Source organism: Miniopterus natalensis, chromosome 3 (genome assembly GCF_054644295.1).
Source record: "Miniopterus natalensis isolate mMinNat1 chromosome 3, mMinNat1.hap1, whole genome shotgun sequence".
NCBI classification, from domain to species: domain Eukaryota; kingdom Metazoa; phylum Chordata; class Mammalia; order Chiroptera; family Miniopteridae; genus Miniopterus; species Miniopterus natalensis.
The window spans coordinates 101,175,859-101,202,707 of record NC_142083.1 but is presented as its reverse complement, the minus strand read 5'-3'; the positions used below and the strand labels follow the sequence as shown (position 1 = coordinate 101,202,707).

General features: G+C 49.7%; 2 protein-coding genes across 3 annotated transcripts; one reads left to right on the top strand and one right to left on the bottom strand.

Annotated features, from left to right (window-relative positions):
* Nucleotides 1-1,138: 1,138 nt before the first annotated feature.
* Nucleotides 1,139-9,091, top strand: NDUFAB1 (NADH:ubiquinone oxidoreductase subunit AB1). 2 transcript variants are annotated; one of them, XM_087815843.1, is made up of 5 exons: nucleotides 1,139-1,305; nucleotides 5,762-5,884; nucleotides 6,860-6,947; nucleotides 8,079-8,177; nucleotides 8,934-9,091. In XM_087815843.1, the coding sequence occupies exons 1-4, from the start codon at nucleotides 1,144-1,146 to the stop codon at nucleotides 8,168-8,170; spliced, it is 465 nt and encodes a 154-aa protein (XP_087671969.1). In that variant the 5' UTR covers nucleotides 1,139-1,143; the 3' UTR covers nucleotides 8,171-8,177; nucleotides 8,934-9,091. The 2 variants fall into 2 exon arrangements, with proteins under 2 accessions (XP_087671969.1, XP_087671968.1); XM_087815842.1 differs by having other exon boundaries at nucleotides 8,789-9,091.
* A 3,782-nt stretch (nucleotides 9,092-12,873) lies between these two features.
* On the bottom strand, nucleotides 12,874-26,809 carry UBFD1 (ubiquitin family domain containing 1). Its single transcript, XM_087815231.1, has 7 exons — nucleotides 26,785-26,809; nucleotides 26,266-26,595; nucleotides 25,168-25,376; nucleotides 22,874-22,939; nucleotides 22,620-22,725; nucleotides 18,854-18,936; nucleotides 12,874-16,585 (listed from the first exon to the last, which is right to left on the bottom strand). Exons 1-7 carry the CDS (start codon nucleotides 26,807-26,809, stop codon nucleotides 16,475-16,477), a joined length of 930 nt encoding a protein of 309 aa, XP_087671357.1. The 3' UTR covers nucleotides 12,874-16,474.
* Nucleotides 26,810-26,849: the final 40 nt, after the last annotated feature.

Below are 26,849 nucleotides of genomic sequence, written 5' to 3'. Positions count from 1 at the left end.
AACATAGATCAGCTGCCTCCTGCATGCCTCCAACTGGGGATTGAGCCTGCAACCCAAGCATGTGCCCTGACAAGGAATGGAACCAGCAACCTTTTGGTGCAGGGGACAACACCCAACCAACTGAGCCACACCAGCCAGGGATTGATTGATTGATTGATTGATTGATTTTTAAAAATGTTCTGCAATTTTTTCTTTTTCCTTAACAATACATGCAGACATCTTTCTATGTGAAGGTAATCTTTACTGTTGTATTCTTTTGTTGTTGAATACTACAGATGTCCCCCATTTTCCCTCCCTTATCCCCCTCTATTTTTTTTAAATCCTTACATGCTTAGAAAGAAGGAGAGAGAGAGAGAGAGAAACATCTGCGTGAGACAGAAACATCCATCAGTTGCCTCCTGCAGGTGCCCCAGTTGGTGATGGAACCCACAGCCCTGGCTTATGCCCTGTCTGGGAATCAACCCACTGCTCTCTGGTGTATGGAACCACATTCCAAGCAACTGAACCACAATGGCCAAGGCTACCTTACTTAAATTTAATAAAAATATAAAACCGAAGGCACTGTTAGATTGTTCCTCCAGGCAGTATTCAAAGTTTGGAGTTACATGTTTGCATTTCTGTATCCTTGGGCTCCCTGCTAAGAAATGTGAGCAAATTAGCACCCTTAAACTTCCTGCACGAACCCATTTTTGTGAACTATATTATTTACACATTGTTAAGTTTAAAACATGTATATGACTTTTACTGTAATTCCCACATTTATTAGTCATATATTTAAATTGACTCGTTTTCACATTCTTATTTTACACTGTTTTGACATATTAAATAATTTTAATTCCTGTGGAAGAATAGCGGCATCAAAACTTTTAAATAAATGTGTTTCAGAACTTTTAGAGAGTAGGTGGAAGTAAGTTCCTTTCTTGGCTCCGTGATTAGTGCTTAGGGGCCCTAAAGAGCTCGCCCAGCTTTAGTCTTGGCCGCGGCAGCCGGCCCCTCCCGCGCCCGAGGGCGCAGTGCCGCCAGGGGCCGCCAGGGGCCGCCACCGCCGCGCGGGGCTCGGCAGCGCCGCTCTGTGCGTCGCCCACGCCCGACGGGAAACGGGAGTCGCGGGCGCCGCGCAGTGCAAGCTGGGTCGGCGTAGCCATGGCGGCTCGTGTCCTTTCCTCCTGTGTCCGCCGACTGCCCGCGGCCTTGGCGTCGCGGCCCCGGGTTCCCACGCTGGCCGCCGCCCGGCCGCTGAGCACGGCGCTGTGCCCCGCGGGGACCCAGACGAGGCCCGGGGCTCCGGGCTCGGGGCTCGCGCAGGTGACGCGCGGTGACTTTGCTGGGGCCTGACAGGGGTCAGGGGTGCGCCTGCCGGGGCGGGGGTCAGCCGCGGCGGCGCCGTCGTCGGCGGGGAGACCCGGCCGTCTGGCCCGCTCCGCGGCTGCATGACGGACGGTGCTCGGCTGACCCTGCTCGGAGGCCGTGCGACCTGGGGACACCCGGGTTCGAACGCGGGCTGCCGGTTAGGGAGCTTCGGGCCGGCCCCGGCCTCGCTCCGCCGGCCGGTCTCCCGGCGGTGGGGCGTCGAGGCGGGGAGACGGGCAGGGGAGCCTTGGGCGCGCTCGGGGGCTCTCGCGGCGCCGGCCGCCCTTGGCCCTGGCGGTGACCGTGAATTCGGTGGCCGCCTTCCGGGGGTGCGGGGAGGAAGCCACGCCGCCACCGCCGCCTCCGGGGCGCGCTCCCCAGGCCTCCCCGCGGCGCCTTCTGCCTGTTTGTGGGCCTCCTGGAAATGAGGATGGGAAACAAAGTAGCATCTAGCCTTTTATCTGACGAGGCCTTCGTCGAGCTGAAACTCCCCAGGGCAGGGATTTTCAACCCTGGCTGCGCATTCAAGTCACCTGGGTAGCTTGAAAGAGAAAGACGAGTACGTCCCTTGCGCCCTCTGCCCCCAGCTCCGACTTACTCCCTGGGATGAGGCCACGTCTTCCTCTTGGTCGTTCCAGCCCATAGCACAGTGCGCGGCACCCAAGGTAAAGTTTGCAGGCAGCCGAGATAGTCGTGTAAATAAAGGCAAGACATTGCCACGTGCGAGAACAGGTGTGCGCACGGCGCAGCAGCGAGAGGGACTGAACCCCGCGAGCTCGGTCTGCGCAGCAGCCAGAGGGACTGAACCCCGCGAGCTCGGTCTGCGCAGCAGCGAGAGGGACGGAACCCCGCGAGCTCGGCCTGGAAGAGGCGGTTTCTCAGCAGTCACGGCGGCGGGGCGCAGAGACACGGGGGTCAGGAGCCCGCAGCGCTCACGGCTGCCCCGGGGTGCCGGGGAGGCAGCAGGCCTGCTGTGGAGGGCGCTGTGTGCCCACTGAGGAGTGTGGGTGCTCTCTGTCTAGGTCTCAGAGAGCACTGAGGAAATGTGATGGGGAAGGAGTTGGAAGAGTGGAGGGGCCTGGTCTGTGAGCGGGCATTTTGCGGACAGATGGGTAAGGAATTCATTTCCAAACTGGAGTTTGAGATGTCTGCTACCTGCGCAGGGGCAGTTTGTAGAGATGGCTTTGAAAGCCATCTCCCTAGGTTCCTTCTGAGTTTCCCTCAGAGCTGGGCCCAGTGGAGAGAAGATGGATTCTGATGGACACTAATCAGTTTGATTAATCTACTACCCAGAGGGCAGTCACTCTTTCCTCGAAAACTGCCTCTTGATGTCTGTGGGTTTCTGTTAAGTAGAGCTGTTAAGTGTACATCTTGGGGAAGATCAACTAACATCAGAAACAATACGTGTGTATCTTTTTTAAACGGTGGAGATCCAGCAGGCGGGAGGCAGTAGGCCCTCCAGGGTCCTACTTCTCTGCTTCAGTTTCCTCATCTAGAATGGGGTGATAGTGCTGTGTATCTTGTATGTTAGAACTAAAGGAGATGATGTATGGGAAGTGCCTGGGGCAGTACTGTAGCCGACTTAGTGATACTAAATCAGTAGACACCCAAGGGGAGGCATGGGACGAAGCAGGATCAAGTGCTTTGGGGCTACACTACCCCAAATCCTCAAACTGGTGGGGCATCACCACCACCTGTCCTGCTGGGCAGCCCCACAGAGCATTCCCAGTGTATGTGCCAGGCCATGTTCTGAGCCTTCTCAGTCATCTCACTGATGCCTCCCAACAGTCCTGTGAGCTTGGCACTGTTGTTTATCCCCATCTTACAGGTAAGGAAACTGAGGCATAGAAAGATTAGTAAGAAAGCTAGTGCTGGGGTACAGACAAGGCAGTCTCCTTCCAGGGTCTGAGCTCTCACCCTCCTGCCTCTGCTGAGCCCACTTTACATTAGCAGGTGGCCTCTAGGTGGAGACCCCTTTATCTCATTTAATCACTTGGTGCCTACCTGGCCTCTACAGGCACCTACCCTGCTTCCAGGGCAAGGCTGATCCCTAGTGGGCCACACAGGTAGCTGTGTACAAACACCCTCACCAGCCTCCTCTCCTCCGGCACCACACATGTCCACCTCCCCTTTCTCTGTCCCTCTCCGCAGCAGAGATTCCACCTCCCTCCACTTCTTGATGTGCATAGACAAGGCCTCCACTACATCCATCCTCCTCGAGGTCTTGTCTGTCATTACCATGGTGAGCTCATTCCTCCTCCTGCTTTCTTTTTTCTCCTTTCTGCTGCTTCATTTTATCTGTGGCTTGGAAACTTATTGTAGTCACTGTTAATAAGACCTGGTCACATTCCCACATCACAGGTCTCCTTAACCCATGCTGTCATCGGAAAGGAAAAGAGACAGTTAATTTAGACAAAAAAGAGCAAGTGCTCCAAAATTCCAAAATTTCCCAGAAATATTCTTTAGAATATCTATAAAACTCATGTAATCTCAGCTTGCTGAATAGAGCTCATTTCAATGCCTGGGTTCTTTTGGTTGGTTTTTCTTTTTGCAAGATAAATGCTTCTTATTCAGAGGTGTGTATGGGTTTGGTTCAATTGGCAGTGGTTTTTGTTATCTTTGTTGTTGAAAGTATTACAGATATTCCCCCCTTTTTTCCCCATTGGTCCTCTCCACCTGGCATCCACCCCCACAAGGCCTTCACCACACTATTGTCTGTGTCCATGGGACATGCTATGTGCATGTAAGTTCTTTGGTTAATTTCTCATACCCACTCCCCCACCCCCACCTTCCCACTGAGATTCCTGTCCCATGTTTCTATGTCTCTGGATCTATTTTGTTTCTCAGTCTGTTTTGTTTATTAGATGCCACATGTGAGTGAGATCATGTGAAACTGAATCAGGAGGAATCAGAAAACCTTAATAAGCCAATAACAACTGATGAAATCAAAGCAGTAATGAAAAAACTCCTAGCAAACAAAAGCCCTGGTCCAGATGTCCTCACATGGGAGCTTTCTAATTCTTTAAGTTGTAGGGTTAGTTTACTAAAAATTTTTCATGCTTTTTCAGGTAGGCCTGTGGTGCTATGAACTTCCCTCTTAGGACTGCTTTCCCTGTGTCCCATAGATTTTGGGTTGTTGTGTGTTCGTTTTGTTTCCAGGAAGTTTTTGATTTCTTCCTTGATCTCATTTGTAACCCATTCCTTGTTTAATAATATGCTATTCAGTCTCCATGCGTTTGCCTGTTTTTGAGTGTTTTTACTGTAGTTGATTTCTAATTTCATGCCCTTGTGATCTGAGATGCTTGATGTGATTTCAGTCTTCTTGAACTTGTAGAGACTTGTTTATGTCCTAACATGTTGTCTATCTTTGAGAATGACCCATGTGCACTTGAGGGGAATGTATACTCTGCGGCTTTGGGGTGAAATGTTCTGTAAATATTAAATCCATCTGACCTAGTGTGCCATTTAGAGTCACTGTTTCTATGTTGACTTTTTGTCTGGAATGGCAGTTTTTTATTACAATTTTTCATGGACCTTTGTGAGTCTCAGGTACCTGGGCCCCAATAAGCAAAACCTATTTTCTATGGGACATGCCCTAAAAACTCCAAACCACAGTAGTAAAGTCAATTTTAGAAGGGGAACACACCAGTTCAGATTAGAGACTTCCATAGTGAGCAAAACTGTCTGTCTGCTGTTTGTTTTCTCTTGTTCTGCATTGTTCCTTTCCCACCTTTATACCCACTGACTTGTGAGTTGGAGCTCTTGTCACGTTTGGTGAAGGAGTCCAGTCAAAACCCTAGTACTGAGTTGAATAGATCAGGTGACTGTCAGAGATGTGAGGTGATCCTCCATCACGTCAAAGATCAGAAAGGCTTGTGGTTTGGCTGGTGGCAACAAGGCGCAAGCCCTGAAGGGAAACAGACTGGACTCTGATGACTGTCAGGCTCCTCCTACCTCTCCTTTAGGTTGGTAGCCCATGGGCCAGATCAGACCTCTGTGGTATATGGTCCTCAGTATGAGCTGCCTCTCAGTTTACAGTGACAGCTCTTTCTCTGTAGGTTATTTTGACTTGCGTATGCCAATTAGAGATGGCAGGGACTTACTCTGGCAATGGTTGCTGCAGATGCCGCAAGAAAGCTCTTCTGCAGACCTTGGACCATTTTAGTCTCACTGAGCAGGACAAATGTCCAAAGCCAGCCCTAGCTCTGAGGGGAAAGGAGGCCCATGTGTCTTCTGCCAAATGGCTAGGGCATGAGACAACCAGCAGTGATCTGGTGTGGCCTAGGGGCCACAGTCAGGGGAGGTGGGTTCTTTAGAGCCCTAAACACTTTGTGGAAAGTACCTAATACAGGCCAGTGCACTTATGTGGAGGCATTTTAGGTTCAACGTTTCCTTCCTGCCCTCGCCCTAGGTACCAGGCAGAGTTACACAGCTGTGCCGCCAGTATAGTGACGCGCCCCCTCTGACTTTAGAGGGCATCAAGGACCGTGTTCTTTATGTGTTGAAGCTCTACGACAAGATTGACCCAGAGAAGGTAATTGATGTGGTTTAATTAATCACATGGTATAAAATTCAGAGGGTCCAAAAGGCCCGTCTCCCTGCTCCAGCTCCGTTCCCTTCTGGGAGGCAGCAGTGAAAGCAGCTTGTGTATTGTTCCCCGAAATACTTGGCGCATGCGCAAGGAAGTATGCCCACATGCATGTACATTGTATGTGCTAAGTGGTCTTGTATCTCCCACCCTTTTTTTAAAAAAACACAGTGGTGGTGTACTGTAAACACTTATGCACCTCTCTTAACCCTTGGAATTTTTCTCAAAGTGACACATAAAAAATTCCTTTAATTGAATCTGTTGTGTGAGTAGGATAATGGGGTTTGGGTTTGTTTTTTGTGTGTGTTGGGGTTTTTTTGAGGTATAAATGACATTAGTTTCAGGCATTTGTATATATTGTGAATTAATCACCATAGTAAGTTTAGTTAACATCTGTCACCACACAATCACAAAAAGGTTTTTTCTTGTGATGAGGACTTTTAAGATCTACTCTCTTAGCAACTTTTAAATATGCAAGACAGTAGTATTCACTCTGGTCACCACGTTGTGACACCCAGGAGAGCGTGGTTGGATGTGGGTGTTGAATTCTTACTGGTGACCTTGAGGACTGAATTAAAGGCAGGTGATGATAAACACCATCTGCTAGTCTTGAGGGAAGGTGGTCACTGAGTAGAGTCTTAGCTATTCATAAGGTAGCAAGGAAATCAATTCTCAAGTCTCATTCAGAGCAGTGATCAAAGATCTTAATAAAAATGTAAAGGGAAATGTGTCATTAGCTTTTTATAGTTAACATTCAAACAAGGTTAAATAAGTTGGCATGTAAAGCACACCAAGTGTACATCGGCACATGGTAGATGTATGATGTTATGGTTCCTCCTATTTAAAAACTGTACCACTCAGTTATCTTGAGGCACAAAAGCTCTCAGACTGAATTTTGTATCTGATGTCCCTTTCTTGCAGCTCTCAGTAAATTCCCATTTTATGAAAGACCTGGGCTTAGACAGTTTGGACCAAGTGGAGATCATCATGGCCATGGAGGACGAATTTGGTAATGTGCTGGCTGGGTCTTAGGTCTCCATTTTGTGATTCTTTGTATAAGTGTGCGTGAGATTTTAGAGGAAGAGAGAGAGAAACATCAATTTGATATTCCATTTATTCATTCATTCATTGTTTTGTTCTTGTATGCGCCCTGATCAGGGATCAAACCGAAACCTGGATGTATCCATGCTTAACCAATTGTGATTCTGTTTTTGTTTTATTACTCCTCACCTGAGGATATCTTTGTTTCCATTGCTTTTCCAGAGTGGAAGGAGGGAGGGAGGGGGTGGGGGAGAGAGAGAGAGAGAAACATCTGTGAGAGAGACTCATCGACTGGTTGCCTCTGGCACTCGCCCCGACTGGGGGCAGGGAGCAAACCCACAACCCAGGTATGTGCCCTTGACCAGGAATCAAACCCACAGCCCTTCAGTGCAAAGGCTGACGCTCTAACCATTAAGCCATACAGTCCAGAGTCATACTGTGACTCTTGATTTGGGTGGATTAAAGTGAAAGATGTTGGAAGTCTGAATTGGGATTTGAATCAAATATAGAAACAGAAACAGTAGGCTCCCCTTCACACACAAGCACATGCACACTCACCTTGTTTCCTTCAGTGCCTCTTGTGCACATGCCAATATTCTCGTTCGGGAGAGTTAGTTGTGCAAATGAGACCATTCGAGGCTCCACAACTAATTTGGGGGATGAATTGCCTTCATGGAAGCCAAGCAACTTCTGTGCCATCCTACAGAGAAGAATCCTCACAGGTTATGCTAACTAGAGGCATGGTGTTCATTGAGGTAGGGGGTGGGTATGGGATTTCTTTGGGGTAATGAAATATTCTAGAATTGGATAATGGTGATGGTTGCACAGCCTTGTGGCAATACTCAAAACCGTTGAATTTTACACTTTAAATGGGTGAACTTTCTATTATGTGATTTTTTTTTTTTTTTTTTTTTTAAAGGAACAAACCGTTATACCCAATACAGTACCCACACTGTGTAGACATAACTGGCTCACAACTTGAATGGATTCAGGGCTGCTGGAGGCCTGATGTACTGGGGGGTTACGAGGTGTTAGTGCTTTCAAGTCTAAAGGATCTGCTTTTTCTGTATTCACGCACTGTTGTACGTTTCACTTTCAGGGTTTGAAATTCCTGATGTAGATGCGGAGAAATTGATGTGCCCACAAGAAATTGTTGATTACATTGCAGATAAGAAGGATGTGTATGAATAGTTACCAGGTAAATAACTACAGAGGGTGATGCTCTCCCGTAGAATAAAGCTCTCGGGGGCCCCTCAGTAAAGACAGACGCAAGAAGAAACAGAGGATTGAAACGCCCGGCAGGTTTCACTGACTGCAAAGTGCAGGCCCCTCCTGTTATCTGCCCCTCTGGGGGGCCAGCCTTAGTGATCATCTTTATCCTCGAGGGGGGTTGAGAGCAGTTCATTCCTGGACAGACTCCCTTGGGTGTTACCCCTCCTAAAAGCAGTCTTGTGAACTGAGCAGAGACGGTTGCCTCCCGCAGTCAGCCTAGGCCAGCCCAGCCTGCTGTCCAGGAAGTTGGGATGGCCTGGCTGTTGGCTGTTAGGCAAAGAGACCTCATGGGCAGGAAGACGGCCTCTGGAGCCAGACACCTGTTTATTCTCGGCTGTCACATTCTGGAAGTCTGGCAGTCTTAGGCAGGCTGTCTAGCCTGTGAGCCTGTTTTACATACGTAAAATGGGGTTAAAGATAGGACCTACTTGGGATTTTTGTGAACGTAAAATTCAGTGGTGTATGTAAATCATGTAATACAACACTTGATGGTAAAGAAGCCTGTCAGTGAATTCTGTATTGTTATTTGGGCTCTAGGATAATCAAGTGGTGAGGCTTTTTAAATAAAGCATTGTCTTGGTGCCTGTAACTTCAGTTACTCTGGATGTAGCACCTGGAAGATCTTCGTGCAAAGTTGGTAACAACACACCGAGAGAAACACTGCACTTACTGTCTCTTCCAGACCCCCTTCCTTCACTGAGAGAAGACTCGGAGATGCGAATGTCTGGCAGCGAGGACACACTGTGACATCATTGCTGACATTGACAGAGCAATTCTGTTTAGACTTGTATTTAAATTGTTTTGTGTTTGTGCCCTTTGAAAATAAATCTATAAAACCAACATTTTTGTCAGTCTTTAGTTTTTCAGTGATATCTATAAAGTGCATTTTTATATTGACTTTGCTTAATATTTTTAAAGATACTCATGCAGATCAAACATGTATGCCTTTTCAAGAAATGTGCTTAGAATGAAACAGGCTTGCACGGGATACCTCTGACTGGAATTACAATTTTAACATCTGGCGATTCTAAACTGGGTCCATGGCAGCTGCACATTTTGCCCCAAGAAAAGCATCTCTGGTGGTTCCTGCCTGAAATACAAGGCCTAGCAGTACGGCCACCACTAGCGGCTCTGCTAGCATCTCAACCACCCGCCTGCATAGAAGTGGCCCGTTCGCATCATTCCACAGCTGTCCCAAGTAAAGGAACCACTGAATCATGCAGGTAATTCCTTGGCAACGCTATTTAGGGCCGGTGTTCAAACAATAGCAAAGGCCCTTTTGCTCTAAGAACTTCCTGGAATGTCCTTTGTGTGCCACTCTAGGTAGGCAGCACACTGGCCGCATGCAGCATTCCAGTGTGTCGCTCTGGCCAGTGTGACTCGGTTGGAACGTCCCATACACGGGAAGGTGGTGGGTTTGATTCCCGGTCAGGGCACGTACCCAGGCTGTGGGCTCAATCCCGTTGGGGCACGTATGGAAGAGAACCGATCAAGTTTCTCACGTGGAGATGTCTCTCCCTCTCTCTAAAATCAATTTTTTAAAGTGTGTGAACGAGAACAGCTGGGATGGTATGCACATAGCTCTGATGGCCAGAGCACCTGTACGTCTGCTGTCACACCTGCTACAGCCTGTTTTGGGCCTGATCTCCTTTAAGCCTAAAGTAAACTGCCCACAGGGATGGGTCACAGCTAGGGTTGAGAAGCTAGAACTAAGCAAGACTTGCCTGTCACTTAAAATTTCTTTATCAAGTGCGTGTATTACTGTCTTAATTTTTAAACTTTTATTTTTTTAATTCTCACCTGAGGATATTTTTTTCTACTGATTTTTAGAGAGCATGGAAGGAATGGAGGGGCGCAGAGAGAGAAACATTGATGTGAGAGACATCGATCGATAGCCTTCTGCACACACCCAACCGGGGCCGGGGATCGAACCTGCAACTGAGGTTCATGCCCTTGACCAGGAATTGAACCCGAAACCCTGCAGTGCCTGGACTAATCCCTAACCACTGAGCCACACCAGCTAGGGCTGTCTTAATTTTTTAAAATGGTAGCCAATTAAAAATATAAAGGTTTAACATTTAAAACAACTCACAAACACAAGTTAGTGCCCTTAAGACATACAGCTAAATCAGGGAAAGAAAAAAAAATGTAGTGAGTTCTATCCTAAGTTCTCAACAATAAGGTGAGTTTGGAAGAGCACAGACTTTGGCATCAGGCCAGTCCGGGTTCTGAATGGCAGCCTTGGTCAGTGATCTTGGCTAAGTCACTTCTCTGAGTCTTAAGTTTCCTCTAATGGGTGAAATCGGGGTACCAAGAGGCGTGTGGTGGAGTGTTGACAATATCATGCACATAATTTGACAGAGCCTGGGACATGGCAACACTCAGTGAAGGAGCTGATGTCATAGGACTTGAAGGCAGAGTGGAGCAAGTTTCTCGTGGAATGAGCATCCAGAGGTACCCATGCCTCACTGAGTAGCATTTACCTGGCACAAAGCTAGAGGACAAACCCTGCTGGGTGATCTGCCAGAGGTGCTCTGGTACCTCCAGTCCAGGGTATTTGCTTGAAAGCCCCACACTCATGATGGATGTAAGTCAAATGGGACATCTTAGATGCTACGATTGCGATGTTTGTGTTTTTGTGAAGGGCAGGGGCCACAAACTACTAAGAACCCCTATCTGGTACTTTTACTGGAAATCTTGAAGGAAAAATATTCTCTCACCTTTGGGGCTGCCAGTCTGGTGGAAGCTAAGTCAACAGAGGACAAAGCAGAGTCAGCAGTTAGAGGGTCAGGTGCCTGGCGTGAGCTCCTGCATTGAGCTGGGTCTGACACACTGCATTTTCCGGTTACCTGAGTCAAACTGCTTTGCCCGAGTGGTAAGAACTGGGTTTGTCACCAAGAACCAAGAGTCCTGAGTCATAGACCCCTGGAGTCTCCAGTGATCAACGGACGAGGACTCTGCCCTCTGGGAGTGCTGGTTCCCTGGCTCTACCTCTAGCACCACAGCCACAGCCGGCATGGCAAACCCACAATCAGAGGGAGGGAGAGATTAGGGGTCATAATAAAAATTAAGACTGTAAGTTCATGGGGGGAAAAATATGGGGAAATTACTTTTAAGGTGAGAGAGAAAAGCCAAGACTCAACAGAAAAGTTAAAAGGGTATTAATATAAGATTAGAATAATGATTTAAAAAACATTGCGCTGGCTAGGTGGCTCAGTTGGGTGTCACCCTGTACACCAAAGGGTTGCTGGTTCAATTCCCGGGCAGGGCACATAACCAAGTTGCGGGTTTGATCCCTGGTCAGGGTGCCCATGGGAGGCAACCAACTGGTTTCTCTCACATTGATGTTTTTCTCTCCCCCCTCTCCTTCCTTCCCTCTCCCTTTCTCTCTAATAATACATTTTTTTAAAAAGGATGTGTGTCTAGAAGAGAAAAATATTGCTTAATATTTTAACAATTGGTGAACCAATGTGGAAAGTATAAGGTGGAGAGTGTGGTTGGCTCTGTCAGTTTAAACATTTCGAAAACAAAAAAAAAGGGAAACAGCAGGGATTAAAATTAGATACGGGGGATGGAGTAAAAACAGCAAGGAACCTGAAAACCAGGGGTTACAAAATGGGGTGAACAGCCGGAGGAGGTGGAGGAGAAGAGAGGCCAATGAGGCTTCAGAACAAAGGCAGCCTTGAGAACCAGGCAGGGCAGAGGCCGGGGCTTCTGGGGACAGGCGCCCCCTCCCCGCGTGCACAGCCTAAGGAGACCGCCTCCTGGGCAAGAGAAGAGGCCGCTGCTGCTTGCCCACTGGCTGGCTGGCTTGCGGGGTCCCCACTGCAGAAAGGGTTGCTAGTTATGAAAATGCAGACCCCCCAAGGTATGGTGCCATACTCAGACTGCAGGTCACCTCCCTCTCCCTGTTCATTTGAAGGGGCCTGAAGCAAACATTTGGAACTGGATAAAACCCGGAAGAGTCCTGTACAGAGAGTCCTCTCCAGGCGAGTGCCAGCCACCGCTCTCTCCACGGGTCAGACCCTTCAGGTCTAGCAGCACTGCTCTGGAATTACGAGGTACCGGAAAAAGGGAAAGGAGCCAGGAAGGGGCTGTGGGACCACAAACTTTGGGAACATTTACAAAACGGGAAAGACGAGAGAGGGTCGAATGGAGGTGGTGCTGGGTCAAAACCAGTTCCGACAAACTCTCATCTGCTCATGCCAAGGATTTGGTTTTTGTTCCTGGGTCTTCGTGGCTGCGGCGAGGACTGGAGATCCATCTCAGTGTTACCAAGCATGTCCTCCCAGGCTAAATGGCCAGGTGAAGTCACACGAGGCCCAAGTCAGGAGGTGTAAGGACAGGGAGGTGGCATCCCAACACCTGGTGGCTAGAGGGGGCGGAGGAGGGCTGTCCTAACAGAAGCATGGCCTTGGCGGGTGACTTTGACTAGTACAGAAGTAAATCAAATCAAATCCCTTTAGCAACTGTTTTTCGCAGGATATACTCTAAAGTCAAATAAAGAAAACAGGAAAATGGTTGACAACAGCTGGCAAAACTACGGCTCCAGGCCCAGTTCCAAATATTGGTAAATCCCCAGCATGGATTAGGCGCATGAAGAATTGGAAGGAAAAAGGAGACACAATTAATTATCAAACTTTAATTGATGGGCTAATCTTACAATCTTACAGGATAAACAATAAGACAGCTAGTCAAGGTTACACTTTTAAAAAAATCCAGCAGCGCAAATCTAACAGACTAAATACGTTCATCTCCTCCCAAACAGGCATTTGATTAAAAACAAAAACCAGACCAGAGCGTACACCACAAGAATACATGGTACTTACGTATACTGTCAATTCATTCTGGAGAACTCTTTAAGAAAAAAGAAAGAAATCCTTGAAATTTGGAAAGCAGCAGAGCCACTCAGCCTGGCAGGTCAATGGACCAGATACTCTGCACTTGGAGGGCTCCTGACCACCTGTGACTTCTGAGAGGTCTCCAGGACTTACTAAGAAGGAAACAGGTGCCAATCCTAACTAGAGATGACACTGTCACAAAACCATAGAGCAAAGGGACCATCCCTTCCCAGACAACAGGCAGAACAAAGGCCAGGAGCAAGGGAGAGGTTGCCTCAGAAAACGGCTGGAAAGAAGGCCAACCCTTGCACGGCCCATGGCACAGGGTCGATCCCTTCCCTTCCTGCCCCGGCAAAGAAAGGGTGAGCCAAGAGCAAGAGCCAGGATAGCTCTTTCAGGCACATGGTTCAGTAAGAGAAGGGGAAAGCAAGCCCCTTCTGGCTGAAATATGACAAGTTTTCAGAGCCATGGCAATGCGGCAGTTCGTCTCTCTGGCCCTTGTTAAGGTAAAGCAGCAACTAAAGGCGACTCCTGAGGCCTAGCTGGCCTCCTGTGTCCACGAGTTACAGGAGAGGACATCCTTGGTCAGTTCAGCCTCATTAAGAAGAGCTAATACTACTTCCAGAAGGCCCATCAGCAATTCAAATACTTAACACCTATAGTTCAGCAAAGAGATCAGGCTGACACCGAGTAGAGGGACCGGCCTCAGCAGAGATCACTTTGTCTTTATTTGCCAAGTGGCCTTAGGGAGGGACAAAAAGGCATGGCACCTGTGAGCAAAGACCTGCAGGAGGCCCAGCATGAATTCCAGAAGAGAAAGCAGCCCGTCAAGAGGCTCCGTGTGGACCAGAGGCCAGAGCCCCGCCTGCTCGTACACGCTAGAGCCCTGCTCAGAGCCAGCTCTTCCTTGGTCCACCCACACCCCCTGTGCCACCATGAGAGATAGTCACAACCCCAGAGATAGAGCTGGTCCCCTGTAACAGTGAGGGAACTGCACAGAAATCATCCTGATGAAACAGCAACACTGCAATGTGCCTAAGGGAGAGTAGTCCAGCTTCTGACACAGACCTGGCCTCAGTACACCCTGGACTGTAAGAAAATAAATGAAGAGACTGCTCACGGGACTGAGTGACAAGACGGTGAATACTGCTGGGACCCAGACTCGGATCTAAATCAAAACCCTCTTCCAGGGGCTTCTGGTCTGCCTACCTCTGCTCTCTGAGGGCTTCCAGCAAGATCTCCGTGATTGTTCTAACATACTCAGTGAGCCCCTCCAACAGCTCCATACAGAAAGATGTTATTACGTTATTATTTACATAGAGTATCTTGAAGTAAGGAAAAAAGCACCATTTTACTTAAAATAAAAAGGCTCACACAGGCTTTGGTCCTGTCTTGAAATGACACCAGCCTGAGTGAGAAGCGGTTTGGCTCTTGGAGAGCAAGGAGATGCTGGGACACACGCTCTCACTGGGAGGAAGGGACGTCAGAAGGCGGCAGCCAAAAGGCAAATGCGGAGACCTGGTGGGAAGGGGCTCTGAGAGAAGCAGTGCGAGGCCAGTCTGGGGACGAAGATGTCTGCTTCCAGAGAACAGGTGTGTGGCAGTCAGGACAAGTCTCCAGGACAGGGACATTGGCCAACAAACCGAGACGACACCCTGCCTGCCACATGGCTGGATCACACGCAGGCCTGTCATTGCAGGGCAGCCTCAGCAGCAGCAAAGCTCCCTTTTCTCTGGAGCTGCAGGCAGCAGGACAGAGGCTGGTCAGTCACTGCTCCTTTTCCAAGGGATGAAACAGGCAGTTTCTTGGACGCTACACTTCACAGATATACTTATACCCTCAAAGAGCAAGAACAGGCCTTCCTGCCCAGGTGCGTAGCTAGGAATGGACTACACCACGAGAAGCACGAGTCTGTCTATGCTGGCTGGATTCTGAACTACAGTTTGGAGGGAAGGGTGCAGAAGATCATCACTCACCGGCCCACACATGCTAATACACTTCACAGAATGAGAAGGAACAGCCTACAATGCAGGCTGCCAAGTTTGGAAATACCACCAAGCCTTGCTGAGAGCCTGTAGCCCGCAAGAGGACTGCGAAGACAGCAGCCGAGAAATAGCAGCCAGCACAGGGAGGCTGCTCACAGGGAGGCCCCCTCACCTCAGAGTCCACCAAGCCACAAGGAGACAACAGGGCTCACGTGTACAAAGACTACACAAGGGCTAAAACCAGAAGAGGGTGAGCTCATCACAAAAGCAACTTATCCCGTTTCTGATGTTGCAACACAGGGCCAACCCACGAGTCAGACGTCTTACTGAGAAGGGCAGCATCTCTGGACCAGGATGAACATGTGAACACAAGGCATGAGCAAAGGAACAAATGGAGAAGCACAATTGAAATAACCGTTGGACTGCTAAAGAATGTCCTGAAACTCCTGGAGTGGGCCTGTGGCTACATGACTGTATAAACTGCCTTCCACCTGGCGCAGCTTCGAAGAGGCCTGTTCCCGCCTAGGAACCGTGGCTCTGGAGCGGCACAGCCAGGCACACCCCTGACAGGCTGGCCGTGAGAACCAACTCGGTGAGGACTGCCAACAACTGTCAGTGTGGCAGAGGACAGCCCCAGAGACTGGTACCCAATGGGCAAGATGTTTAGACAAGTCACACAGCAGGCGCGAGAGCTCCCTGACCAAGGCCCACTGTGCTTCCCTCCCCCCGCATCCGCGGGCAGCAGCACGCGGGAGGGATGCCAGGAAAGCAAGCAGTGATGAGGTACAAGAGGAGGAACTGACATCTTTGGGTTTTCAAAACAAAAGCTCATATCTAGGAAGTGAAAAAATAAAAAAGGGAAAGAAATCAGTTTGAATCAATAGACAGAAAAATATGGCTTACCAACCCTCCTCCCACTTTGCATAAAATTTTATATGAAAAAGAAAAAAAACACCCCAACTTATCACAACACAGTCCAAATGTTTGCAACTAAAGATTTATGAAAATATTTCAGTTGAAATCACTTAAAAAAAAAAAAAGGCAGAAAGCTTTTGACCATTCCTTTCTAAACAAAACCCTGGCAGATCTCCTCCCAAGCACACTGAAGAGTATTCCACACAACACGCTCGGAGTTCAGATTTATTGGTTTCCACTGTACTGACTTTAAAAATGGTATGAAGCTGACTGCAAGAAAGGGAACCGGTGATTTTAAGTTAAAATTAAGCTAAGGGTGAAAGAACATCACCTCTGGCTTCGGTCACCACATCACCTTAGATTGGATATAGACTGTTTTTTGAACAAAGTTCCAGAACTCTGAAATCCAGGGATGCTGCAGGCCTCTCCCAGCAATGTCCTTCCCTTTGGGTCGGTCTCCTGGGCCAGAGGTGAGAGTGCTTTCAAAAATACTGCCACTTCCCCAGCACAGTGTCTTTGATTGCATCCACATATTGAGTCGGAACCCAGTACACCCAGTAGTAAGAGGCTTCCGTGGGGCCCAACTGAAACGCCTGGAAGGGAAAAAGGAAAACCAAGCGACACTTCAGAGGTCGGAGACTGAGCGGCAGCACCACACACAGGGGAGGGCTGAGCAGTGATTTAGTCAAAACGGAAGGGGGAAAAGATTCCTGTGGGGAGCATTCTCTTGTCCAAAGAAAAAAACAGCAGCAGGAGGGAGCTAAGCATAGCAAACCCTAAGGCAGTGGTTCCCAAACTTGAGTGCACATCAGAGCCATCCGGGGGACTTGTCACAGCAGCTTGGTGGCTCCCCTCTTAGTCTGTGACTTAGAGGGCCGGTAAGGCCTGAACATCTGCAATTCCTAGGAGTTCCAGGTGATGTGGCACTGCTGATCCAGACCCACCTGGGAACCACTGCCCCAGAAACCCTGTCACACATGTGCAAGGAACAGGTGAGCATCAAAGCAGCATGTCAGCGACGGTAAGGGCCTGGAAGCGGCTTCTACCCGTCGCGAGGGAATGCACAATTAAAAGTGATGTGGCCTATTCCTATGAATATCGGGCCACTTTTAAAAGGTATGAACTGGGTCACTGGTAAATAAAGACATAACATAATGTCGAACTGAAAAAAAAAACAGTCTGTAGAACAATATACCACTTATGAAAACTGAAAAAACATGAAACAGCACTGAAGCTTGTTCATGGACATACATAAAAGGAAAACAGAGGGGAGGCCTGCATGGCAGACCAGATGAGGGCAATGGGGACGGAGTCACTGCTGGAAAAATCCCTTTTATTCAAAATGATTCAAAGCAAGTTACACAATATCTGCAGCTGTCACTTCGTGGTGACGGATATATGGGTCTGTTATAGTAGTCGCTGTCCTTTCCTATATTTTTAAAGATTTCTCTAAAAATAACAAAGCACAGCCACCCCCTTCTAACATGAATTGTGGCACGTCAACCTAGCTAGGGAAATGTGCCTGCAGAGGAAAACAAGTATGTGCATTGGGACAATGGTGAAGGTGCTGATTAATGGTGTTTAGAGAAGAGAAGGGCGATCAGAGCCACCTGCTTCCAGGAATGACTGGAAAAAAATGAGCATTTAAATGAAATCTGCAGCACTCCCCAGCCACACCACTCCCTTAGGAGGTTCAAACTGGCCTCTGAGCCTGTGTAAAACCCCTCAGCAGGCTGCCTCTCATCACTGGGCTGCAAACCCAACAGGGTCAACCTGGGAAGACATATGCTTCAAAGGGCAGTGCAGGAGCCCAGGTGAAAACATTAAATTCCAACATTTAAAACAAAACAATAACTGAGCAGGCAAACAATCCACATGCAATCCTTTAGACTCCAGAGACCAGGGTGGAGGGCTGCCACAGGGCCCCACACTGTCACCACTTTCAGAGGGCACCCAGCAGCTTCACCAGGGGCTGCCGTCTCAACCACTGTCAGGCCCCAGCAGGCAGGAGAGAGGAGAGGGCGGCAGATGTTCCTAGAGCCCGGGGATCTGCCACCTGCCTACAGAGCACTGCCATGATGCAAGATCCCCCTTTCCTGGGCTCTCCAATACCTTACTCTGCCGTGGACTTTGTAGCCCACTACTGCTCCTTCTCCCTAATGGCTGGACCCTGAAAAACCTGCCTCTTCAGACAATGGCAGGTGGCCGCCTCACTGCTCAGATCAGCTCCCCGTCTCAGCAACTTTGAAGCGTGAGTAGCTAACTTCACTGTTGAAGTGGCCCCTCTGAACAGTGCCGGGAAGTGGAAGGGGAGTGCCCAAGCAGCTCAGCTCACCACTGAGCCCTCACTTGGTTCTGAGACATGGGCAATGTCTGCACACACTGTGTCTTGGGATGTGCAGCCTGCCCGTTCGAGCAGACTCCAGGAGAACGGGCAGCCACAGACGCACCCCCCTCCCATCCCTGCCACCTGATGGCTGCAGCCCAGGGAGGGCAACACTATCTGGGGCGGAGGCCTGGAGGTATGAGCACCAAGTCTAGTGGGAGGTTTTATTCTATATGCAAGAAAAAGTTAAATGAAAACCCACAAGCCATTCCTCCTCGTTATATTTATTTTCCTGGTCTAAAAACAAAATATTACAAATAAAAGGGAGGCAAAGAGATGCAACATATCCCCTTTAAACTGCTGGAAGATGGGGATGCCAAATAAAGAGAACCAGGGTTAAGTCATGGCTATGGTCTAAGATGCAGAAGACACAAGGCTTAGACCGTGCGTCTCCTGAGTACTGAGTGTCCCCAGTTAGCGTCAGTCCCTGCAGAGGCGCAGAAGTGGAGCCCAGCGGCCACACGCACCTACTTACCATCATGTGGTAGTCTTCATGTCCTTCAATGGGTTCACTGACCACATTTTTAATGGAGCCCATGGGCAACTTCTCGGTCCGCTCTAAGGTGAGAGGAATGACAGTCATTACTCAAAAGCCCTCCTGTTTTACTCCTGTGACTCAGCAGTCCCTTGTCAGGCTGGTGGCTTTGGAATCTACTATAAGCTCCTCACCCTGCCCTCTACGAATAATGGGACAGGACCTTCTAACAGTGACCCTAGAGCCCCGTGTGGGAGCTGGGAACTTCTTAGGAGCAAATGGGGACCAGGATGTGGCAATGGTATAGTAAAGGTCTCTGAGGACAGAGGTATCTCTTTCCTGGTGTTATTTTTAAAAGCCTAACAATTAATAAATACCTAAGAAATTCCACTGCACCCTTACAGCCCAAGCCCAGCACTGGCTAAGGCCTTTGGTGCCTGGGACAGCCAAGAGGACCAAGAACAGAGAGGCACCAGAGTGCCCCTGGGGCTTCAACAGAAGGGGGACTGTTGGCGGTGTATGGCCAGTCTCTGGTCCACGATCCTGCTCATTTGCCCTACCTGTCCCTCCCCCATCCCTCCACCTCTCCATACACACACACACAAAAAATTCTCTTAAAACATTTATAATCTCTTATGATTAACACTTTAGATACTACTTAGCACACCGGGTTAGAAGGCATTTTGCAGCAAGTTTAAGGGTGGCAGGTGTGAGAGGCGACAGTGAGGTCTGGAGGGAGGAGACTGCTGGAAGTGAGCAAGTGCAGGAGGACGGGAGGGGGGTATGGAGTGCCTGCCAACAGGACCTCCCCCCCAAGGAAGCAGCAGACACCTCAGGGACGGGAGAAGCTCTCAGCAAACAGTTAAACCAAGTTTAAAAACCACTAAAGCCTTTGTAGGGAGAAAACCTGGAAAACGTAGACTCTGAAACAGACAACGACAACACAGCAGGAATTTCGAGGCTGGGGTTCTAGCCTAGCTGATGAACTGAGACGCTCTAATTGTTCCGTGGGCCTCGGGTCTGAAAGATGGGGTGGGGAGGATGCACCTGAAACGCCCACACAGGCTGTGACTTCCAGTGGCTCTGAAATGGTGTGCCCCCGCGCAAGACTGACCAGCTATCTAAGCTAAAAACTTCTTTACACCCACCACCTTGAAATGTCCAGAGGTTTTCACATAAAAATAGGGATTTCTGGCTTCTTTTAAAAATGTAGATGATATAACAACGCTGGGCCCACACTCCAGAATGACAATCCAGAGTATTACAGGTGTGACTTCCCTGCCAAGAGGGCACAGGCTCCCCACAGCAGCCTCAGGGGTCACCTTTGCTCACCATTCACACATCCTGCCTGTTCTTCTCACTCAGCTGGGCCTGAGGCTGAGTCCTGCCTCCCCCAAGGCCACCGGAGTCTACGCCACAAGCAGGGGCCACGTGTGTCCCTCAGTAAAGTACCCCTCCAAGGAGGAGGCCTCCTGGCTGTGGGAATGCTCGTCCTACAGCAGTGTCTAGCCAGCAGAAAGATGGAGCTAATGGCAGGAGCCCACTCCCAGGGCGCACTGTCCTCTGAGCGCTGTGACAGGTGACGGCACTCATGGGCAGGTGAGAAGAGGGCCCGAGGTGCACGGGGTCAGGGCTCTGGGTGGGAATGAGAATCCCAGCTGTGGCCAAGCTCTGAAATGTGAGTCATGGCCACGCTCTTTAGTAGGCCGGTGACTGCCACGTCACACCAAGGTCTTCCAGAGCTCTCCTTTGTGCCAGAGCAGGAGGGTGGCTGCGCCCACAAGCACAAGGAGAGCCCCCAACACAGGCATAAAAGGTTCTCATTTGTCCCTGCCTGACATGTCTCCTACACACCTTGCTAACCCAAAGCACTCCAAGGCCAGCGAGCACATCCAGCCTGAGCTCCCATCCAGACTGGCTGCGCCTACTGCAGGGCCATGGGTGTCTCTCTAGGTCAGCCTCAGCCACTGCCTTCCATTAGGCTGCAGAGCTGGAAAAGGCAGGGCTTTAGCGTGTCAATGCAATGTGGAGGACTACCCCAACCACCTGCCGAGTCATGGAGAAGTGAGGAGCTGGCAGGCGGGCAGCTCACAACTGCGGAAACGACAGGGGGTGACGGGACCGGCTCTGCAGAAGACAACGACCTAGTAAAGAGATCCAAGGCCCTTGAAGAATGGGGGGGCCCTTAAATAGTTTGCAAAATTTGCTCTGATCATGCCGTTAGAATCAGTGTGAAAGAAAGAATGGAGCAGGTTATCACACAATTGTTAGAAAACTCAAGCGTTTTTGGCATTTCATTCTTCGTTCACTTTAAGAGCCAGGGTGAAGGTGAAAACGAGAAACTTACTTTCATATTTAGATGATAAAACCTCGCTCCCCATCACCCAAGCCCTGATTATTTTCCGTAACATTTTGGTCCCTGAAGCAGAATCATACTAATGGGCTGTCCCTGAAACCAAGTAGTCTCAGAGTACGGGACCCCCTGTACTCTCTTTATGTTTACCTCGAACACTGAACACCTACAGTGCTGGCAGAAACAGCTGAGTTAGGCATGTTCGGTCCCCTCCGGAATCTAACAGGGGACAGACAAGTCAGAGAGTAATGAGTGCTCTGGGGACACACAGAAGCGGCAGGGTGGGGGACGTATCAGGGAGGCTTCATTAGGAGGATGTTTAAGTAGGGCCTTGGAAGAGTCTATTAGTAACAAGGACAGGAAGAAGACTTGCAGGTAAGGGCACAGCATGAGCAGAGGCACAGAGCTGTACAGAGCGCATGGGGGAAGTTCGGCAAGGGGTGCAGGTGGACACGCAGGGTATGAGAAAGCAAGCGGGGCAGGAAGATAGGTCAAAAATTTAAACCGGGGTCTCATCACCAAGAACACTGAACACTATGGTTAGGCATCTGAACTTGGCCTTAAAAAGACAGAAGTTTATGAGCACAAAAACCACTGAGAAAAAAACAATACAGAAGGTGAGCGGGACGGAAGTAGTCAGAGATGGGCAGGGAAATAGGTTAACTTCTTTCACGGACCAAGTTTAGAGATGCTAGGAGTCTTAAGCAGCACAGTGGAGTGGCAAAGAGTGACAGATAACTCTCGAGTGCAGCTGACAAGACTTTGATCCATCTGGGGAAGAAAGAGGGAGCATAGTCAGAGAGACTTCCCAGTAAACAGCAAGCCTGGCCCACCATGCACAGGGGGGTCAGTGGGGGCAGGCAGAGGGCAACCAGGAGGGGGGAGGGCAGGTCCCCAGTACTAGGAAAACTCCAATCTACAGGCACCAGGCAGATGGCATTTATGAAGGATGCTGGCCACATACAGGTTAAATGGGACAGTGAGAACTGTAGCCAGACCCATGTGAAACTACTCCTCAGCTCCAGCTGCTGGTACTCTGTAGAACGCAGTTCCAGACTTTTTATACCTTTTGATTTTTTTCAAAAGAAGCCAAAAAATCGGATCAAGTGAAATCTACAGTTTTTTATAGATTGTGTGTAAACAGATAAAATTCTTCTCTGTGGACCAGACCTGGTCCTCAGGCCACACATCTGGGACCTCTGGACAGCCAATATTAGATGGACTGGCCCTGAGATCAGACTGAAAAGAATGAGGGAAAAGGGTCCAAACAGAAGGCAAGCATCTAAAAGCAAAACCAAAGCCAGGAGCACGCAAAGCACAGTGCGGAGATCTAAGAATGAGCAGACTCGCACTTGGGATGGAGCACTGCTGGGCGCGAGGAGCAAGCCACGAAGTGCTGGAGCAGTCACATACCTTTAGTGCCGATCCACAGCTGGTCTTGCTCTAGCTTAAAGGTGAGTCTCACTTTTCCTCCCGACTTATTGTACATGCCGGACAAGGGGACCGTGGGCAGGCGCTCCTGGAGGCACAAGAGCATGGTGAGAGAGGGAGGGACCCGAAACAGAGGGCAAAAACAGAAGGGTCAGGATTTGAAGATGGGAGCGCAGGAAGAGCAGGAAGGCAGGTGGGTCTGTTTTGGAGAGTGCTCACGAAGGAATGCAGCTTACCTGGGCCCCCTTAACAGATGGCATCACGTCTTCAGGTTTCCCTTTGTCCAGCACCTTCCTGTGTTGCTACGACATAAGTCAAAAAAGATCATTAAATGAAAGTTGACTGTGTTTTCGTCATGTTAATACCTCTGAACAAAAGGACGCGAAACAAGCAAGACTCAACATTCTGGCTCAAATGCTCATACTGCCTACAGATGGGTCCTGACACTACAGAGCAGTGCTGACCAGCAACGTGTGTATTGATGGAAACATGTGGCTATTAAGCACTTGAGATGGGGCCAGAAGGACTGAGGAAATGGACCCTCAATTGTAATGAATTTTAACCAGCCACACGTGGCCGCCACACTTGACATCAAAGTTCTAGAGAAAACAGGACTTCCAGACTGCTAATTCAAAGAAAATCTACTACCTCCCCATCCCCAGTCACCACTGACAGGATTCAGCATCAAGCTAAGAGAGCCACAAAGGGTGTTGCTCTCCTGACAGGTACGAATTACACTCCCAAAGACACCTTGCGAAGGATGGCAAGGCACTGCCTCCACAAATGGAGACTCGCCTGCTGTAGAAGTCTTCCTGCTGCCCCACCCTCAACCCCAGCTAGACACAAAGCCTGAAGAGCCACACTTCCAAAGACAAATGTTGATCACAAAAGCCTGGCATTAAGAAGTCCCTACCCCAGCCCACCACAGGAGTTTGAGGTAGCTCCTCTGGGTTCTAGTCAGGCTCGTGGCTGGCTGACACAGCTCCTGACAGCCCACGTGCCTCAATCCTATTCTCACCCCATTTGTGGCTGTCTAGGAAGACACTGCTTAGTGAAGTTAGAGCTACAGGGCCATAAGTGGACAGAGAGTAAAAAATCAGCCAAATTTAAGCACCAGCTGGCCATGAGCCAGCTCAAACCCTCACTGGCATGGCAGAAATCCTCCAAAAGGAATATACCCAACCCTGCCAGACTGCTAGCAAAGGGCGACCCTACACATCAGCCCAATTTCTGAACTGATGATAAAGTCACAAAGACGGGTCCCTCTCATTAGGTCGTGTTAGGCCTCATCGCTGGCATTAAACACAGCAGTGTGGATTATAATCTGAATTTGACTCATACCTCACATGTACCTTTTGAAGAATTTCCCCTGCACTGTGGAAAACAATTCTAAGCCTGTTAAGCTACCATTTGTAACTCAAAACCTAAGTGACATGTATACTCCCAGAGTGTGGCCAGTGGGAATGCTCACCACACCTGCATTCTCACATCTGACGCTTCACCACATGGCAGAGAAAGACAGGAAAATGGAAATGAACTCAACTGGTTACAAGACATTTTGACCCCATTTTGGGGAGTGAAAGTGCCCAAATAAACACCTTTTAGATGCTAATATATGTTTACAACACCTTATCTGAAACCCTATGAACATAGATTTTTAATTTTTATAAAGCCCAAAAGTTTTAGAATAAAAAAAAAAAAGTAATAACGTTTTAAAATACATTATGTGAGATCCCCCACAGGGTTTGTGGTAGCAGCTCGTCGTTAAACATGTTAAGGTTTGTATGGTGAAGCATGACTATCCATATCGATCCTGGTCGGATTCTGCTGCCATACTTACAGAGCACATTTTGAGGGTTTGGAAGCACACATAAGGGAATGTGAGCCTGTACCGGAAAACAGTCCTTTTCACACTGCTGGTCATGTGCCTTGGTGCCTAATGCTTCCAACCAGCTCCTTCGACAGTGAAACAATAATCTCCAAAACGAGCCACAGCGAGTATGAAAAACCAGGCCCCCATTTCATGGGCCAGGAGGAAAAAATAATCAGCATGGTTATCTCCCCAGTCAGCTTCATTGGGCTTCCAGAAATGGCCTTTTAGAGGAACCTCTGGAAGCTAGGGATTTTCATGCCTTTCCAGAAATGGGCTTGTTGACTTGGGGGAAGCCACACACCAAAAAAATCAATGTAAGCACTTGCACAGAATGGGGAGTTAGTTCTAGCAATGGTATTTTTCTCTGCCACTAAACAGGAGAAACCCATGTCTGATTCTGAAGCCTGCCTTTACAAAGGCCTTATCCTAAAGTAGATAGACTTGAGACACACTGACCCGCCAGATGAGACAAAGTTGCAAATCTCAGGTAGTTGTCACCTCTCCACTCAACAGCCAGCCGCACCCAACTGCTGCCATAAATTTCCATCATGGGCCCTGTCCAAAAAGGAGCTTATTCTAGGGAGAATATAACGAACCGCGGCTCCAGAGGACAAAGCCTCAGACTTCCCAGGACTAACAATCACACGACGGACTCACTTTCTGCCTGCACAGAGGCTCCTTCTTGCTCTCCTCGGCCTTGGCGTCCTGCTGCGCAGCGTCTTTGGGCGTGTTTACCGCTAAAACATCATTTATCGTGGAACCAACCACCATGATCTTGGCTCCGCTGGTCACCTTTATTTCCCTCAGCGTCTTATCCTCAGGGACGAGTCCCTTATACATAACTTTCTGCATGGCTGGTGGAAGACCTGGGGAAAAGGTAGTAGACAGTGAAAGGGAGAATCGAAACACACACTTGGACCAGAGAGCTTCGGGAACAGACCCAAGTGAATGCTGCTCTATCACCTATTACTTTTGCACATTTGGGCAATTCACAACCTGTCCCGGCCTCAGTTTCCAGAACTTTATAATAGTGATGACAGCAGTTCCTTCTATACGGGCCTGTTTTAAGGACCAAAAGAAAGAACAGTATTTAGTGCAACGCCTGGTATTCAGTAACTGTTCAATAAATACTAGCTGTCACTCATTGCAATTTGTTCCCCAATCACTCAAATATTAAGTGAGAGTCCAGTCCAAAGGCCTCAAGGATACAAAAACCAATAAGGACCTTGTTTTTATGGAGGCTACTGGCTACATGGAGAAAGCTTAACAAAAAAATTTTATTTCAGATGGCAAAGTGCTGTAAACGACGTGAAAGTAAGTAACAGAAGCACCTGTGAAGGGCCAGCATGATGGTCACCACCAGTGTTTCCTAAAGTATCCCTATGAGAATCACCTGTGTTTGCTAAAAATAAATTCCTGGTCACACTGGAGCCCCACTGAATCAAAACCCCCTGGGGAAAGAGCCTAGAAGCTGAAAATTTAACAAGTGCCTTAGGCGGTTTTTATTAAGACATGTTTGGGCAACGCTAGGTAGAAGCTTGGGCTTAAGAGTCAGACCTGGGCCTCAATCCCAGCTCAGCACTGACTGGCTCTACACTGCCAGGTCTCATTTTGCCCGTCCGAGTAATGGGCGTCCCAGCCCCACTCGGGAGGCCTGCCGCGGGCCCGGGGCCGCCGACGCCGGAGGACGGCCAGCGCGGGGCGCGCACCGGGAGCCGGGCCGGGCGCGGCCGCGGCCGTCGCGCCGCGGGGTACCTGTAATCGAGTGGATTTTCTGTTTCAGCTCGGAGCCTGTGCTGTCCAGGGGGAACTTCACGTCGTGCTTAGTCTTGTTCCAGATGATCTTCAGGTCCACCAGCTCCCTGCCCGCGCCGCCGCCCGCGTCCTCGCCATTGCTGACCGAGGCCTGGGCCGCGGGGTCCCCGGGGGGCTGGGCCGGGGCCGGCTGCAGGCTGCCTCGCGCCGCACAGGCGTCCTCGGCCGCCGCCCCCGCCGCCGCTTCGGCCTCCACGCAGTTGAGGGGCCGCGCGGGCGCCTCGGCCGCCACGGCCTCGGCCTCCGTGTCCATGCCGGGCTCCTCCATGCCTGCAAGGGGGGCAGGGGGTGGGCGCTCGCCGCGGGCTGGGCCTGGGGCCGGGCCGCGCGGCGCCGCCGCACCCCGGCTCCGGAGCCAGGGCTGCCCCCCACCACCACCACCCGGGCCAGACCGCGTCCCCGAGGAGCGACCACTTCACCCGGGCCCGACCCCGGCGCCCGCCGCCGCGCCACACTCACCATCCGGGGCCCCGGCCGCCGCCATGATGATTGTGTACAACACCCACCGCGCCGCAGGGGCCGCC

What these genes read in the sequence shown, in the direction of transcription:
- UBFD1 (XM_087815231.1), bottom strand. Translation starts at nt 26,809, where the DNA reads ATGGCGGCGGCCGGGGCCCCGGATG. An exon ending in CATCTGTTAAGGGGGCCCAG is followed by an intron (nt 22,726 to 22,873) that starts GTAAGCTGCATT and finishes TTGTGCCTCCAG; the next exon opens with GAGCGCCTGCCCACGGTCCC. An exon ending in ATGAAGACTACCACATGATG is followed by an intron (nt 16,586 to 18,853) that starts GTAAGTAGGTGC and finishes TTTCCCTTCCAG; the next exon opens with GCGTTTCAGTTGGGCCCCAC.
- NDUFAB1 (XM_087815843.1), top strand. Translation starts at nt 1,144, where the DNA reads ATGGCGGCTCGTGTCCTTTCCTCCTGTGTCCGCCGACTGCCCGCGGCC. An exon ending in CGGGCTCGGGGCTCGCGCAG is followed by an intron (nt 1,306 to 5,761) that starts GTGACGCGCGGT and finishes CCCTCGCCCTAG; the next exon opens with GTACCAGGCAGAGTTACACA. An exon ending in ACAAGATTGACCCAGAGAAG is followed by an intron (nt 5,885 to 6,859) that starts GTAATTGATGTG and finishes CCTTTCTTGCAG; the next exon opens with CTCTCAGTAAATTCCCATTT.